Raw genomic sequence first — 16,970 nt, 5'->3', positions numbered from 1 at the left:
AAGTATTTATGGCCAATCAAAAAAGAATTGACCAAATCAAAAAACATTTTAAAACATTTTAGGATTTCAAAATGTATTTTAGGTGAAAATGTATTTTATTGAAAATGTACTTATATATACTTCAAAAAGAGAGAATAATAAAATATAAAAAAATAACAAATAATACTAATAATAAAAATGAAAAAAATTTAAATTTTTGATAAACAAATTAAAAAATATACAATTTAGAGTGTATAAAAAATAATCTTATTGAAATTTTGGAGTGGGGGTGTGGGAATATAAAAAAATAACAAATAATACTAATAACAAAGATGAAACAAAATTTAAATTTTTGATAAATAATATAAAATTTGGGGGGTGTGGGAAGAGACTGGGGGGGTGTGTGAGAAGAAGAGGCTGGGGGGCAGGACTGCCCTGCGCTAGCCGTAGCGCCTGCAGCAGGGACGCCACCAATAGTGCCTGACCCCTAGGCGCTACCAAAGGCGCCCGCTTCAGGGCGCTACTTGCTGTGCCACGTGTCACGTGCACAGTGGAGGCGCCTGTCTGGGAGGCGCTTTGCAATAAAAAACAGACCCCCTCCAAAAATAATTGCAAAAGAGCACATTTTTGATAAATAATTTGTAAAAGTGCCCTCTTTTAGTGTTTTTGCCAGACATCAAATTCACAATTTTATTATAATTATATAATTATGAGAGAAATTTATTAAATAAAAAGTGAGATTTATAAAAAAAATTTATAATAAGTAAGAAGTGTTTTAAGGAGTACAATCATAATATTTCTTGTTATAAATATATTGAATTTAATAACGATGTATAGTTTACAAGGTCAATAAGAAATTATTATTAATTATTGATATAATTTTTTATATAATTATTAAAGTTAAGAAAGTAATCATATATAATAATTTTATAATTGAATAACAGTGTAAATATTTTTGGTTGTAAGTACATAACCTATTTTTCTCAATAATATTCCTCTACTTATAAGATTTGGATTTTGAAGGAACCTATCACTTTTGTTAAAAATTATAAATTAACCAATATATACACTTTCTACATAATAGGATTGAAAATTCATCCAATTACATCATCCTATTTATTATAATATCATGACAGTAGAGTAAATTCTTATTAAATATTTGTGTAAAATTTTACATTGAATATTCATAAAAGTTAAATTGAAAACAATTATTTTTATTATTATAGTGTTATATTTATTTGTGTGTATAAACCATTGTGATGTTTGAATAGATAAAATCAAATTTGATTGTAATTCGTTTGTATTTATATAAGACTAAAACTTAAAATCTCATTTTTTATAAGAATTAATTTATAATGTTTTTTTATTAATTATTTTTAAATTAAAAATACTCTTAATTAAAAGAAAAAAGAGAATGAATTTACAAATAATTAGAAAAGAGAAAAATATTAACCATAAATATAATTTTGAAAAAAATATAAGTTTAAGACAAATTAATATATTGTTATCAATTAAATTAACAACGATGAATTAGATAATTATATCTTATAAATAAAAATAGAGAAAGTAAAAGAATAAAAATGAAAAAAATAGAATTATTTTACTAATTTACTTTTGAATAAAAGCTTTCAAACACAGAAAACATGTCCCTATAAATTCAAGTTTAACTAAAATCATTTGAAATCAAATTTATAAAATATAAACACTCAGTAAAATCAAAATCACTTAAAATCAATTTTATACAGTATACTCATTCACCCAAACGTACGCAACTTATTAATTGGCTTTGTTTTACATCCTTCAATTTTTGCGGCTTCCCTTTCAACATCTGTACCCCAAATGATTTTCAGTTGTCAACTCCAAAAATAGAACAGCAATTTGACCCTTTTCATATCACCACAAGACCAGACAAATCGAACCAGAAGTCATTCAATGCAATTCTGAACAATCCAATGAAAATAGTGATACCAACTTACCAAGTCCCAGTCTCACGCTAAAATAAGTACAGCTTAGGAGATAGGGGCCGAAAGAGCTATAACCAACACTCTTTATAAACTATGAAAGAAACTTAATTTGTGTTTTTACAACATTAATTAAGAAATTAAAAAAATATTTATTTTAGAGATCATAAGAAAATATTAAACAAATCATAAATAATGTAATTTTATGTAACTTAATAAAAAAATTATTTTAATTTTTTAACCAATTTGTCAATTTTTTAAGCCGTATTTCCTTCCGTCTTAAATATAGGGGAAAAAAACATGTTACACTAAGTAAGATCTTATTCGGGCTGATTGTTTGCTTTTAATTTTAAAATTTTATAAATTCAAAACTAATTTTAGAGTTGAATTGTTAATTTTTAACTTTAATTTTAAAACCTTGTTGCAAAATAGAAAAAAGAAATTTCCCAAAACTAATTCTAAATTATTGATATTTTTTCTCATCCTCTCTGCTCCACCAATAACCGGCCACCATCAACATGCCTTTATAGTAGCACAATCCCTCTATAACATGCTATGAATTAGATTCAACTATTATCCTTTCTTCATCTAATTTTTCATGTCACCTTAAGATCCAAACACGCATTCGAGGGAAAAAGAGAAATGTAAAGGGTGGAGAGACTTGTGTACGAGGGAAAGAGAGAAACGTAAGGGGGAGAGAGACCAGGTTTGGTGAATGGTGAAGGAGAGACAATCAGAGAAGGGGAGGAGAGATAAAGAGAAAGGGGGACAGAGGCCAAGAAGAGATGGTGGTTGGTGAGCGTCAAGAGAGATGACAGAGAAGTTAGAGTTATGAAACTAAAAATTATTATTGAAGGAGAAAATTTTAAGAAATAATTTGTGTTTCATATTTCTTTTTTCTCTATTTTCAGTCAAATGTTTCTTTTCATTTTCTTTTTGAAATTCAATACACAAATTAACATATTCTGTTATGTTGATTATATGTTGTATATTATATTATTAACAATTTCCAGAGGATGGTAAAATCATCTCATGAGCAGTTAAATGTCCGGGACCTCGGAAACAAATAGACATGCCCCAGTTTCATACAAATTAATTCTCAATGTATTATTTTCTTTTTAATTCATTAAAGTTTCATGTATGAATTCTTCAATACTTACTATGGTACTATGGCACTGTAGTATACATGACGGAACACATTAACACGAAAAAACACAACCACCACGTTATTTTCCATTGAGAATCATGCACTGAAAGATTAGGATTAACACGTACAAATACACAATTACTATTAAGACAAGTACAATTTACAGCAGTAGACAAAGCAAGCGAATATTAAACGATACAAACTACACAGAGCAACTCATAATTTGTTAAACCCATGTTTCCAATTCACCCAAAATGGTATATAGCATGGAAGACCCCACCATTTCCAGGGGGAGAATGAAAACACAGGAATCTCATCTCTCTAGACAACCTAAAACTAAGAAGGGGAAAGAAAGTCAAAAAGATACTATGCATGGTTACAATATTATCCTAGGACCTAACTGATTAGCTGTTCCCATATGAAACCTAAAAATCTCATACCCAACAAAAAAAAAAAAAGAGAGAGGATAAAGGGTTATATTAAACTTGCAAGTGCGGGATATGCATCTGACCTAACTAATCCTAAACAAAGCAAGGATTCACCAATACCACGATCCAAGTCCAAGACAAAGAAGTGCTGCAACCTAGGAAAAAATGTTTTTTTTTTAAAAAAAAGCAACTAAGGATTAAGTTCCCATGGAAATGGAAAGGACGTACGGAAGGGGACGGGGCTCGAATCACACGTTTGGGTTAATTAAAAGAAACAGGTTCCTAGGGTTCTTCTTCCGTGGCAGACCCAATACATGTTTTCCCACGTAAGTTCCCTTGATTCGACGGTTCAAGCCATCACGGCCTCCTCCTGAGTATAGGACAGGCAAAAAATCTCGACTCTCGCACTTGAAAACTTTTCCCTGGAAAATCCTCTTCAGAGTATCTTTACCCTGCATAACGAGTGAAGTGACATCATTACCATTAAAATAGAATGGGACAATACATGTAACATAAGAACAAAAAATAGGCTATCTTACTAAAATAAAATTAATCATCTTCTTAGGGAGCAGGAGGGTGTCTATTCTCTTTTTCTTTATTTGTCCTACTTTTACATGAATTTTGCATAAGACCTTTTGTAGCTAGTCAGTGGCATTTCCTGTGCTATGGAATTCAGTTTCCTTTCTTAATATGAAAATGAACTTTGTTTGTCCTACTTTTACATAAAACTTTGCAAAGACCTTTTGTAGCTAGTCAATGGCATTTCCTACGCTATGGTTCAATTTCCTTTCATAATATGAATATGAATTTCTATTAGCCCAAAAATAATAAAATAAAATCCACACTTTCAATTTATTAGGCATTTTTGTTTTGGTATCAAATACTTTTAACCATCAAAATCATTTCAATAAATAAATGCCTAAGTTACAAAGTATATCTATCATTTAGATGCCGGTAGGAATTGGGTTAAAACTTTTACCATTCCCTTCTCATTAGTACATATAAAAAAGAGTATGATTTGTTAAATGAATAATGATACACAAAATATTTTTTATTTTAAAATTTTTATCAACACCTTTCATTTTTTCCTTATCTTTCTTTTTATCCTAACATAAATTCTATCATATCTATATTTTTTTCTCTCTCTCTAGATTTAGATAACATTTGAGTATTTTTTATCAAACATTTTATGTCTTGGATGTCTAGATTTTTGAAAACTCCACAAACATGCAGAATAGAAATGACATTATCACTTGAATCAAGACTTAATTTTAACAATTAAGGTGGAACAGGATCATGAACAATAAATTCTTTAAAATAAAACAGACTAATTTTATAAGTTCATTATTACAGTAATTCCTACAACTACAAAGGATTGGAGTAATAACCAAGACAACTTTATTTGTGCAAATAACAATTAAAGTGAAACAGTATCAGTCAGAGCAATGAATCCTTTTACGATAAAACAGATTCATTTTACAAGTTGATTCTTATGGATAATTCCTGCAAAAGTTGGACTAATGAGGTATAAAATAATGGAATTTGTGATATGTTTTAAGTATATCACAGAAACCAAACATTCAGTTGGTTTCAGTTCAAATAAAATTTCAAAGCTTTTATGCTGAAAAACAAAAAATTGTGACATCAAAGGAAAATGACGTATCTTTTAATTACCAAATAAAAAAATCCATCACAATTACTCATAAGACCTACAATTTATCTTCTTCACTCGTGTTAGTGTATCTATCATATCCTGTTACTCGAGGATTCTAACAGTGACTAACATTAATTTTTAACTTACTATTGAATCTTATTGTTTAGCATCAAATTGAATTATCTTAAACGGGATTTAATACAAATATTCACATATTTAGAGAAATTAATTGTGTCAAAAAATGTATTTTGAGTTTAATTAATGAGAAACAATTGCATAGACCCAACCCTAAATGTAAGGTGGTAGACACATCCAACAAAAGTATGACACCTCTTAAAAATATAATAAAATAATATCAAATTAAAATAAATAAAAAATAACAAAACAAAAAGGCACAATTGCTCCCACCGTCTCACCCACCCATTGTCATCAGACTCATCTCTCTCCCTTCTTTCATCCTCCATACCTTCCACCATTCTCCTTTCTATCAAGATTTTTTTGCAAAATTCCTAACAAGCTCGTGTGAAATATGTCAAGTATAGATAAAACAAGAAATTAGAAGAAAAAAAATGGAACACATTACAATAACTGTAACTGGAAGACATTCATTTTAATTTCATATTTCACCATCGCTCAACCCACCGAAATCGACAAACTCAGAATCTCATGTTTAATATACAATCTACAACTTAAAGAGTGAAAATAATATTTGAAATATGAGGATTAATTAAAAAAAAAAATAGTTGCAACTTCATTCCACGAACTCGTCATTGGAATCGAGCCACCATCCTCCACCCACTGCGCTTGCAAACCCAGTTGTCGATTCTGTAATGCACCACCCTCTAGCTGAATTACAAGGGCTTTAATGGCTTCTCAGATTCGTTTATTTTCTAGGTTGAACGGCGGTGGAAGATGGAGAAGATGAAATGGGTAACGGAGATAATGATCGGTGAGAGAAAGTTCTTTTTGATTTTTTATTATTACTTATTATATTTAATGACGTGTTACATTTTTATTAAACGTCTCTACCTCTTCATATTTGAATTGTGTCTATGCAAGTTATTATCTTAATTAAGATATCTTCAAATAACTTTTAAGATGTGACTTTTATTATTAACTTACTTTTTAGAATAAAAACATTGAAAGACAGATTCCTCCACTTTTAAAGTTAATAACCAAAATCAATTTTGTAATTTCACTTTCATTCAAAATCCGTTTTACTTCACCCAAACACACTTAAAACTGAAAATTAGGACCACCGTACCAAAATGTGCATAACACATCATATTCAGATTTTAGAATTTATTAGAATAAATTAGTAACACTTATAATTACAATTTATTCTTAATTAGAACTAGCATACTCAATAGAATTTCAAGCAAATTCCATTATGAAGATCCGCGTTTGCAGATGTTAGAGTAAAAAATGGCATTCTGCGAAATAACGACAAAAAAAAAAAAAAAAACCTGATACTGAGCCACGTTGATTTCACATATCTTCTTGTTTTTGGCGACATCCCACTCGAAACCTTGGAACTCGCTGTAGAACTTGAACGCAGCAGCAGGAGTGGTGAAGTTCACAAACGCGTATCCCAAATTCGACTTTTTCTTCTCTATCGCATGTTTCCTGAAACACAAAAAACAAACCAAACCAAACATTAAAAACGTACTACACACGAATCGTAACAAAAAAAAAAAAGCTTGTTTCTGAACCCTACCCATAATCCATGGGCAAATAAACGAAATCAAACTTGGACCAAGCCTTAGGATCCTCAGCGCTTTTGTTCTGTTTAAAGCAATGCTCGTCCAGTATTAGCTGCAAGTCTTCAAACCTAACAAATTTCGAGACACAAACAAACAAAGTGTTGGGTTCAGATATGTAAATAGAAAAAAAAATTAAAATTAAAGTATAACAAAAAATATAAGTTCCACGTAAAAAATGAAAAAGTTTTTTCTTATTTTTCTTCTCACACCCCAAGGGAATGTGTTTGTTTGTGATGAAATAAAAAAAAATAGAAATGAATAATAACGTGATTCCCACTCTTATATTTTATTTTATTTCACTTCACATTTTTTTCATTTCTTTAATTCAAAAGTTTTATTTCAATTCACATTTTTTTTATTTCTTTTCTCTCTGCGGAACGCAAAATGAAACCAAACTGACTAACTGAGTCTTACCTACACTATACTCACTTTATTCCCAAAACAGAAAAAACTAGAGAGAATTTTTGTAAAATACAGGAAAAGTGTGTGTGAGAGAGAGAGAGAGAGAGTGATTACTTGAATTGGTTAGGAATATTGCGAATCATGACAGTGGTGATAGAAGAGGTCTTAGCTTCTTGAACGGTGTTTGGAAACGGAACTGCGCGATTACCAAGAGGCTTTGCCCTAGCATTATTCTCAGCTAGAAGCTTCCTTCCTCTAACCCTGGCCCACACTTGAACCGTTTTCACGTTCTGATCACAGGGAAACGGAAACGGAGACGGAGGGTAAACCCCCAAATTAGAAGGAGGCACGTAGTGATGGATAAAACGAGGATCATAAAATACTTGATTATTTGGTGTCGAATAATAAGATTGGGCGTTTGGGTTGAGAGGATACTGAGAAAGCATGATGCAGGTTTGGAGGAAGATGATGGGGAAAACGGAATGAGGTGAATTTGAAAGCAGTGAACATGGTTTTATTTATAGGAATGAAATTAAGGATATGTTCGATTTAAAAGAATGAAATTATTACCAAAGTAAAAATAAAATAAAATACTTAAATTAAAGTATAATATAAAAATTTGAAAGTGATCTTAGTTTTTTAATTTTTTATCTGAAATATATGTAAGATGAAAATAATCAAACCTTAGATTTAGGATTAAAGGAAAGAATGAAAAAATAAATTGTATTTTTCACGTGGAGTCTGTATTTTTTTATTCTTAATTTTAATTTGATCCAAATTCTTTTAATTTTTTATTTTCTATTTTCATTAATAAAATTTTTTTTATAAGTTGTTGTTTAATTTTTTTATATGAATCATATATCACAAATGTCTTTTCATATATTGGATCAGAAATTAATTTAATTACACTTAATATATTACTTGAATATATTTAAGATAAAAAATTTAAAAAAAAATAGCTTAAATTTTACACCTCTCCACCCTAATTAAAATATCTTACTTTTTTATATTTTAATTTATTTTTAGACCTCTTTTATTGTTTTAAACCAAACAGATCCTACTATAAAGAAAGTTGATATAGCTGTAAGATTTGGAAATATCTTTGTAATGACGATGAGGTATTAATTTTTATATTGTTGCATTGAATACTCCTTCTCATACAAGGTCAGATCAATCCCTTCTTTTTCTCTGTCATTGCCGTTGGATGATGTCGCTCTGTACTCTCCATACACTCTTTTTCCTTACAAATACTTTACGGTCTATATCAACTTTTTTGGTTTTTAAATATATTGAATAGAAATTATGCTTAATTTCATTTATATTGAGATAAATTATTTTAAATTTTAATTGAAAAAAAATCATATTTATAATAAAAAAATTAATTTATCCACAGACAAGACAATTTTGTCTTTCTTATATTCCATAAAATAAAATCATGTTCACCGCTTTCAAAAAATTGTACATAAATATCCTATATGTTATTATATAACTAATGAGAATATATATATATATATATATATATATGATGTGACATGTATAAAAAATTTTAAAAAATAAATTATGAGTGCCACTAAGATATTCAAAAAGTAAGATTAGATGAATGTATGTGTATCATCATTAGTCTTTATTTAAAATTTCAACATTATTAATTACAATATTTTAGTTAAAATGTTTAAAACAATACATTTTAAAACATATTTTTTATTATTACCACGTAATATTTGTTAAAAAATTATCAAAATTATATCATTTTTTATATAAGAAACCGTCACTTAAAACTTTATTATTTTAATTAACTATTATATAAAAAGAACAACATGCCTTGGTATACAAATACTTCTATGTGCCTTTACTTTCCCACCTCTTAAGTTCCTCCGAAATCCAAAGCAACGTTTTCCATGTGCTTTTGGAAGCCGAGACTTGCAAGGAAGGGATTCTGGGAGGTGTTTAGGCTGTTTGGGAAGTTGTCCAAGGTCGTAATCCTAACCAAGTGTGACCGCATCGGTCACCGTTTTGGTTTTGCAGGTTTCTTGGAGGTTTCTGACGTGAGGAGCTTGGAGGAGGCACTAGGAGGGATCGTGATCAACGGGGTTTGTCTTCGCTTGAATGCCGACGACCTAGGTTGGAAAGAAGGGTAGTAGTGGGGTATGGTCATGGTGGGTTGCGTAGGCTTGGAAGGGGGACCAGCGAGACACGAGCAGGTCGTCGTGGTCTTTCGCATGACCGACATTGGCACACTTAGCATGCAGTGATGTTAGCAAACCCATTCTGGCAGTTGTTACCAATGATGGGACTGTCAACCAAGGTGCCAACTCGGGGGCGTGGAAGGGGGCTTGCCATGGAGGGGGGTCAAGGCGAGGTGCCATAGGTGGTTTTTGATCTGCCTACGAGTGAGGTCTAGCGGCTTGTTAAGGCGTGATGTTTACTTATTGGTATAATTGCAAAAATTGTAGTGATGATGCTTATTGTTTCTTGTTCTTGTTAATGAGTTGATAACCTAGAGGGAAATTATGTGTTGATAATTTCTTGATTTAAATAACTTATGAGAAAAGATAGTGTGGCTTTAGTTTCTTTAGAATTAGCAAAAGAGATTTTCAATAGCTATTTACATTGGCAGGCGTGTATTTCTCTTCAAATCTTTGTGCCGCCATATATAAATATAAGTCCAGTTACATATGAATTATATTGAATTTTATTATATTATATTCATAAATTAAAATTACTTCCAATCTTGAATGACGAATAATATATTTGAATGACGAATAATATATGTATATAAACATTGATGTAAATTGAATTTGCTTCTAGCGTGTTTATACCTTGTATTTGAATAATTGAATATAATATTTATTTAATTACGCTAGCATGTTTATATCTGTATTTGAATAATTGAATATAATATTTATTTAATTACGAATATGTGAATGATAATTTTATCTAAGATGAGGATGAGATTTATGAGATACCTCCATCTAGGATGGGGCAGAGATTCTGGGTACTCTCATTTATGGTGAGGAAGATTCTGGGTACTCTCATTTATGGTGAGGAAGACAGTGAGAAATCATTGTATAGATAAGAATTTATAGATCCTTTGAAGAATCTGAGATCTACACCGGTTCCGAGAACCAAAGAATTGAGTCTTGTGATTCTAGGAATCACTAAGTTGTGTTTGTTATATTTATTTGGATGAGTTGAGGTGTTGTTGTTTACTTATTCAGAATGTAATGAATTTTGATTGTTTCAATATGATTTTTATTGGAGTGTATATATATACATATATAATCTTATTTTAAATTCATTGTGGATATCATGGTTGATTTTTTAGATTTCCGCACCAAACTAAGAACAACACTATTTGCGAACTCCTTTTAGTTGTTTTATTCACTGGGATTATCATCTCAATATAACTGTTGTTTTCATGGCACGAGGAAGAAGTTATTGAGTTTAAGGAGACTTGAAAACATAGTTTTATCAGTTAAATTTATTTTAGCTTGGTTAGTACTTTGGAATAAGATGTTGGATGTAGCTACTTTCTTTATATTTTTAGCGTTCATCTAGTTTAGATGCCTATGTTTTGAGGATAGTTTTTTTTTTTTTTGAAGACTTGTTTATTTGACTTGTGTTTATTATACATGAGGTATTTTAGATTCTTATAATTTTGGGATTTCATATTCTTTTTGGTATATTTTATTAAAGGTTGTTATCGTAATAAAGGGTGGTACACTTGGTGCATGTAAAAGGGTTTCACGACATCGATAAGCATGTTCCAATGGAGGTGGTAGGTGTGCCTTTTGACATTTAGGCGAGGGAAGATAGGTATGTCTCTCTATGCCCGTCTTGCTCACATAACCCAAAGGGTGAGGAAGATGAAGATGAGTTGGAGATTCCAAGTCTTATAACAAACAAGTTATAAGTGGATATTCAAGGTGGCAGAAAGGGGTTTGGTGTTTCGATTACGATGGAGATGAGTGGTTGTAGGTGTCATACTACTAGGATCGTGTAGGAGGCTCGGAGAGAGGTTGTGTCTTTGGACCCCCAGCCAGGACAGAGATGGGTGGTTTCGTGATCTAGTCAAGGTGAGTTAAGGAGATCTGCTAGTGTTCTGACTACTCCCAAGGTTGTGGATCAATATGGTGATGAAGTGGCCTAGCGTGTGTGGTCGATGGTTAGTGCTTGGGGTTTGGAGGCTGAGGGGGCGAATGAGAAGTGGATTAGGTGGATCCAGGAGCAGGAAGCCAAAGAGTGTGAGGCAATGGTTTCTAGGGGGAGACAACATATTCCCCCATAAAGCTCCTCTCATTGAACGTGAGGGGGATAGGGGACCGGGCTTGCACCTTTGTGGGTAAGCATAAACTTTCGGTTGATGTGGTGATGTCTAAGAGGAGTTTGGTCGTTTCTTTCGGTGTGTTAGGGGAGGGGGGACTTTAATGTGGTATTGTCCAATAGAGAGTGACGAGGTCGTGGCTCTTAGGTGGAACGAGGGGAGTAGGCAGAGTTCTAAAAGTTTATTGACCAGATGGGACTTGTGGATGTGGCAATTGTGGGGAAGAGGTTCACTTGGTTTAGTGCTAACGGTTTTGCTATGAGTAGATTGGATTGGATTTTGGTATCTCATGACTTAAGCAAGTTGTGGGGGGGCGTCCTTTCAGTGGGTGGGGAAGAGGGACATTTATGATCATTGTCCAATAGCATTGTGAATTGGCTTGCAAGACTAGGTTTCGAAGCCTTCTAAGTTCTTTAATAGTTGGCTGGAGCATCTTGGTTTTGTGGGGTTGCTAGGTGAGTGATGGAGGGAAGTTCAAGTTGTTGGGTGGAAATCTTTTGTATTCAAGGAGAAGCTAAAGCTTTTGAAGGCAAAGATTAGGGTGTGGCAGCAGGAGGTCTATGGTGGTTTGTTTGTGGAGATTTCCACTTTGGTGGATGTCATGGATAAGTCAGACCTTAGGTTATGCAATGAGATGTTGATGGATAATGAGTAGTGCTGACTACTTGTCTTAGAGTTCTAGAGGAAAATGCAGGCCAAGAAAAGAATGTTGGCTCCGAAGTCGCAAGTTAGGTGGACGAGGGAAGGTGATGCTAATTCTGGTTACTTCCATACTTCCCTAAGAGAGAGGTCTTGGAGGAACTCCTTAGTGGGTCTCCAGGTGGGTGGAGCGTGGGGGAGGAGAAGGGAGAGATCGTGCAACATTTTTAGTCCATGTTTGCAAAGCCGATGGAAGAGATGCCTATGCTTGATGGAGTTGTGTTTATACAATTATCCTTTGTGGATTGCACCTGTTTGGTTGCTCCTTTCTCCCCTGAGGAAATCAAGGAGGATGTTTGGAACTGTGTTGGGGATAAGAGTCCTAGGCCTGACGGGTTCAATTTCAGTTTCTTTTAGGCTAGCTGGGAGTTCTTGCGGGATGACCTAATGGCTTTTGTGATGGATTTTTTCTCTTTAGGTGTTTTGCCGAAGGAGGTGACGTCGTCGTTTGTGGCGTTGATTCCAAAAAAGTATCACCCTAGTTATTTTCGAAATACTAACCAATTTCTCGAATTGGTAGCATACATAAGATAATTTCCAAGCTTTTGTCTCTTAGGTTGAGTAAGCTACTTGGATCAGTTATCTCATCTTGCTTTTCAGCTTTTTTGCTTGGATGGTGTGGTTGTTGTTAATGAGTTGGTGGACTTAGTGAAACGGAGTAAGAAAGGGTGTTTCATGTTCAAGATTGATTTTGAGATGGCGTATGATTATACATGGCAATGGGGCGGGGCAGGAACAAGTATTGTCTCCTCAATCCCCGACCTTGACTCTCCAACATGTCTTCATACCTGTACCTGATACCAAACGGGTTAAAATTTATTATCTCATCCCTGTACTCATTGGGTATCGAGTATCCTTGACCCCGTCCCGTACCCGATTCAAATTAGAAAAATAATTTTTTTGTAATGAAAATATTAAAAATTTGATTTTAGAAAAAATAAATTGATTGTTAAACATTTATTTTTAACTACTTATATATCAATAAATTTATCATAGCGCATGTGTCTACAAAAATCGTTAAGAAAAGAATATTAAATTACATAAAAATTCTAAAATAAAATTAACTTGTAATAAAAATTCTAGGCCTTTTGATTAAAATATGCAAAAATTCTAAACATTTTAAGTGGCGGGACGGGTTCAGGTTCAGGGTTGGGGCGGATGTAGTAATCCCATACTCGTACCCGTATCCGTCTTTTGGTTATCGGGGAAAACCTGAACCCAAACTCATACCCGGTTAACTCGAGTATTACTCGTCAAAGTTGGGACAGATTCGGAAGGGTACGAGTTTTCTTGCCATGTCTACGTATGATTCAATGATTTGGGTTTCTTTGGACTATATGGTGAATTGGCTAGGTTTTGATGACACTTGGAGGAAATGGGTTAAGGCGGTGGTGTGTTCGAGTAGGATGTTTGTGTTAGTTAATGGGAACCCTACAATGATGTTTCAAGATGAGCGAGGGCTAACCCAGGGGGGACTCGTTGGCACCATTTCTTTTCTTGACGGTAGTGGAGGGGTTACATGGTTTGGTCGAGAAGGCAAGGGAGATGGGAGATTTTAGGAGTCTTAAGTTATGCTCGATGGTGGGGCTTTCTCTGCTTTAGTGTGCTGATGATTCAATTATCATAGGGGAGCCTTGTTATGGTAATCTGTGGGATGTTAAATCCATTTTACCTGGCTTTGAGCTGGTGTCAAATTTGAGGGTTAATTTCCTAAAGAGTAGTTTTTTTTTGTTTTTATGTCGAGTAGGGATTTATGGTTAGCACCTCTGATTTCTTACATTGTTCACTGTCCAATGTCTTGTTTCGGTATCCTGGTATTCTGATAAGCACTAGTCCCATAAGGGTTTCGACGTGGGAACCTTGGTTTCTTCTTTTAGGAGGCAGCTTGGGAGTTGGAAGGGACGATATCTTTCTTTGGGGGAGAGGACCACCTTGATAAAATCTTTGTTATTAAGTCTTCCTCTTTATTTTTTCTTTTTTTACAGGGCTCTCATGTGCATTATAACCACACTGGTGAGTATTCATAGGAGGTTTATGTGGTTTGGTGTGTCAAACTCAGATAATATATGTTGGGTGGATTGGAATTCAGTGTGTAGGGCTAAGACGGATAAGGGGTTAGGGGTGAAGAACTTAGCAACTTTTAATGCTAGTTTGTTGGCTAAGTGGTAGTGGAGATTTTTGGCAGAGAAGGATGCTCTGTGGCATGGTTTGCTCGCTCATAGGTATAGGCGCTTGGATCGCCTTGGGGAATGTTAGGCCCGATCTAGGTCGTCTTGGTGGCAGGATCTCATGAGGATCGATGTGGGGGACGATTGGTTTTATAGTAAGGTGGTTTGTTGAATTGTTTATGGACGGGACACCTCCTTCTAGGAGGACCCTTGGTTTGGAAAGTCATGTCTAAAGGATCTCTTCCCACATATTTTTTTATTTGGTGGTTGACCAGAAGGTCAGTATGGGAGATGTTAGTAGAGGCCAACGATCATGGGGTGACATGGAGTTGGAGATGACGAAGAGTTCTATTTGGGCGAGAGGAGGTGGTGGTACAACAGATAGAGGGCTTACTTTCTCCGGTCCGATTGAATTTGATGATAAAGGATATATGGTTGTGGATTAAAGGCGAGTCCTCCATTTTGGTAGCCTCGGCCTATTGGGTTATCACATCTAAGGTTTCTGATAGTTTGACATTGGTGAATTTTTTCTTCTAATCATTTTGGAAGAGTGATGTTCCATCCAAGGTCTTGGCTTTTTCTTGGAGGTTAATCCTGAACAAGGTACCTTTTTGTGTAGCTCTAGTGAGGACAAAAATTGTTAAAAAGTTCTAGCATGATTATCTAAAATAGAGTGTGATATAATAAAAGAAAATTTTGGTTTTGAATTTTTATTTCATTTGCTCTATGTGTAAAAGGTCTATTTTTTCCGGTTTGAAATCGGTCATATATTTAGTTGAAATCGAAAAGTTCGGCTAGAAAATCAATACATGAATATAAATATTATATCAAAGTAGTTAAAATGTTATTAATATTTTAAAGTGCTTTAACTAATAAAATGCCAACAAAAATTGCATATTTTTACATAAAATAAAAATTATTATTTCGTCCAATATTAACAAATGTCTTTCCAAAACTTATGTGTCTTTGATTTATTATTATTTTCTCTTTTTTTTTTTTTGTTGAGAATGTGTTTTGAGTTTTGACTAAAACTATGTAGAAAGGGAGACTATATATTTATGGAAAAAGTAAAGACAAATGTGTTGGAATATTTCTGGCAACTCAGAGCTTATATACTACTATTTCTGTGAAAACCTCAGAAATTTCATACTCTCATTCGCCTTGTGCTTTTGCAGGTCTCCTATACCATTCCTTATGCTAAGATATGAAAGCTCGTGTCAAAGACAATGAAGCTAAACTTGTTCACTGCCTGCTCAGGTTTAAAATTACTTTCCTGGTGAATATCGAGAAGTGTTCAATTCACCTATTGGATCAAACATGCAATGAGGCCAGTGAGAAACGGTTTAAATTTTTGGACCCATAAGTCATGGTTTGAACCCACAACCTGCAACAACAAAGACTACATAATGATATATGATATATTGTTAACAAATTTAAAATTTATTATATATATGTATTTAATCAAATTTAATATTAAAAAAAGACACCGACATGATTTGAAGCTAAGACATATAACAAAACCAAGCAAAATCTACAACTAAGCTAAATAATATTGGTTGATATAATGTTAACAAATATATGATTTATAATATAAATACTATATAAATTATATATAATTATTTACAACACTGCATCATTTTTATTTATTTATTTATTTAGACAAGTATAAAAGTTTCATATTTTCTTAATACAAATCGAATTATATGGGTCAATTAGTGATCTCACTTGTTCTACCACCGACCTAATAATCCAGTATCTTGATTGGATCAATCATCAGATTGATTTTATATGAAATTGATTTTAAAAATTATGATATCAAATTTGGGCATTAACCTTTCTAATTTCTGTAAAGTGCCAAAAATGATATATATACATGCAAATGGCAGGTTATATGGCGCTACTCATGGTAAATATTTTTTGTGTACTTAATTATTTTTTTTAATAGTTCTTATGTTTTACATGCTTGGGTGTTTAAGCATTTCCGACCATTCCAACATGTGAGAAGATGCTAGAGTATGATCGCAAGCAGCCGCTTGGAGCTAGGTGGAAGCCATTGAGGGGTATCGACATGGCTGATTCGACCAAGGAGGCGCTAGATAGGTTGTATATGTTTGGTGTTGTTTGGTCCCTATATGCATCACGTAGAGACCTTAGACCTTTCGAGGATAAACATGTCACTATATGTACTAGAGAGGGTTTTAAGGTAATTTAGGCACATATAGATGATTCTTTTGGAGCCACCCCAACATCCTGTATATGACAAGTGTAGTGAGGCATAGGACGAGTGAGAGCAACATGTGGTGTTGCTGGATGAGGTTGTTCCACATGGGGCACCATGGGCCTACACTATAGACTACTTGCCTTGGTATTACGAGCATTCACATTCATACCTGATTCCGCCACAAGAGGGAGAGGCACCACGTAGTCTTGTATGTATTTCGCCTC

General features: G+C 33.4%; 1 protein-coding gene across 1 annotated transcript; it reads right to left on the bottom strand.

Moving 5' to 3' along the window:
* Positions 1-3,159: 3,159 nt before the first annotated feature.
* LOC102668967 (protein terminal ear1 homolog) lies at positions 3,160-7,831 on the bottom strand. The gene is made up of 4 exons (XM_006593520.4): positions 7,449-7,831; positions 6,887-7,000; positions 6,636-6,795; positions 3,160-3,967 (listed from the first exon to the last, which is right to left on the bottom strand). The coding sequence occupies exons 1-4, from the start codon at positions 7,778-7,780 to the stop codon at positions 3,764-3,766; spliced, it is 810 nt and encodes a 269-aa protein (XP_006593583.1). The 5' UTR covers positions 7,781-7,831; the 3' UTR covers positions 3,160-3,763.
* Between the last annotated feature and the right edge of the window lie 9,139 nt (positions 7,832-16,970).

The sequence above is a fragment of the Glycine max genome, chromosome 13, assembly GCF_000004515.6.
Source record: "Glycine max cultivar Williams 82 chromosome 13, Glycine_max_v4.0, whole genome shotgun sequence".
NCBI classification, from domain to species: domain Eukaryota; kingdom Viridiplantae; phylum Streptophyta; class Magnoliopsida; order Fabales; family Fabaceae; genus Glycine; species Glycine max.
The sequence above is the reverse complement of the archived record's forward strand: the minus strand, read 5'-3'. Positions and strand labels throughout refer to the sequence as shown.

Excerpts from the sequence above, each read along its gene's own strand:
- LOC102668967 (XM_006593520.4), bottom strand. The coding sequence starts at position 7,780 with ATGCTTTCTCAGTATCCTCTCAACCCAAACGCCCAATCTTATTATTCG. Across the intron at positions 7,001-7,448 it reads AATATTCCTAACCAATTCAA|GTTTGAAGACTTGCAGCTAA; the intron begins GTAATCACTCTC and ends GAAATTTGTTAG. Across the intron at positions 3,968-6,635 it reads TCAACGTGGCTCAGTATCAG|GGTAAAGATACTCTGAAGAG; the intron begins GTTTTTTTTTTT and ends CTCGTTATGCAG.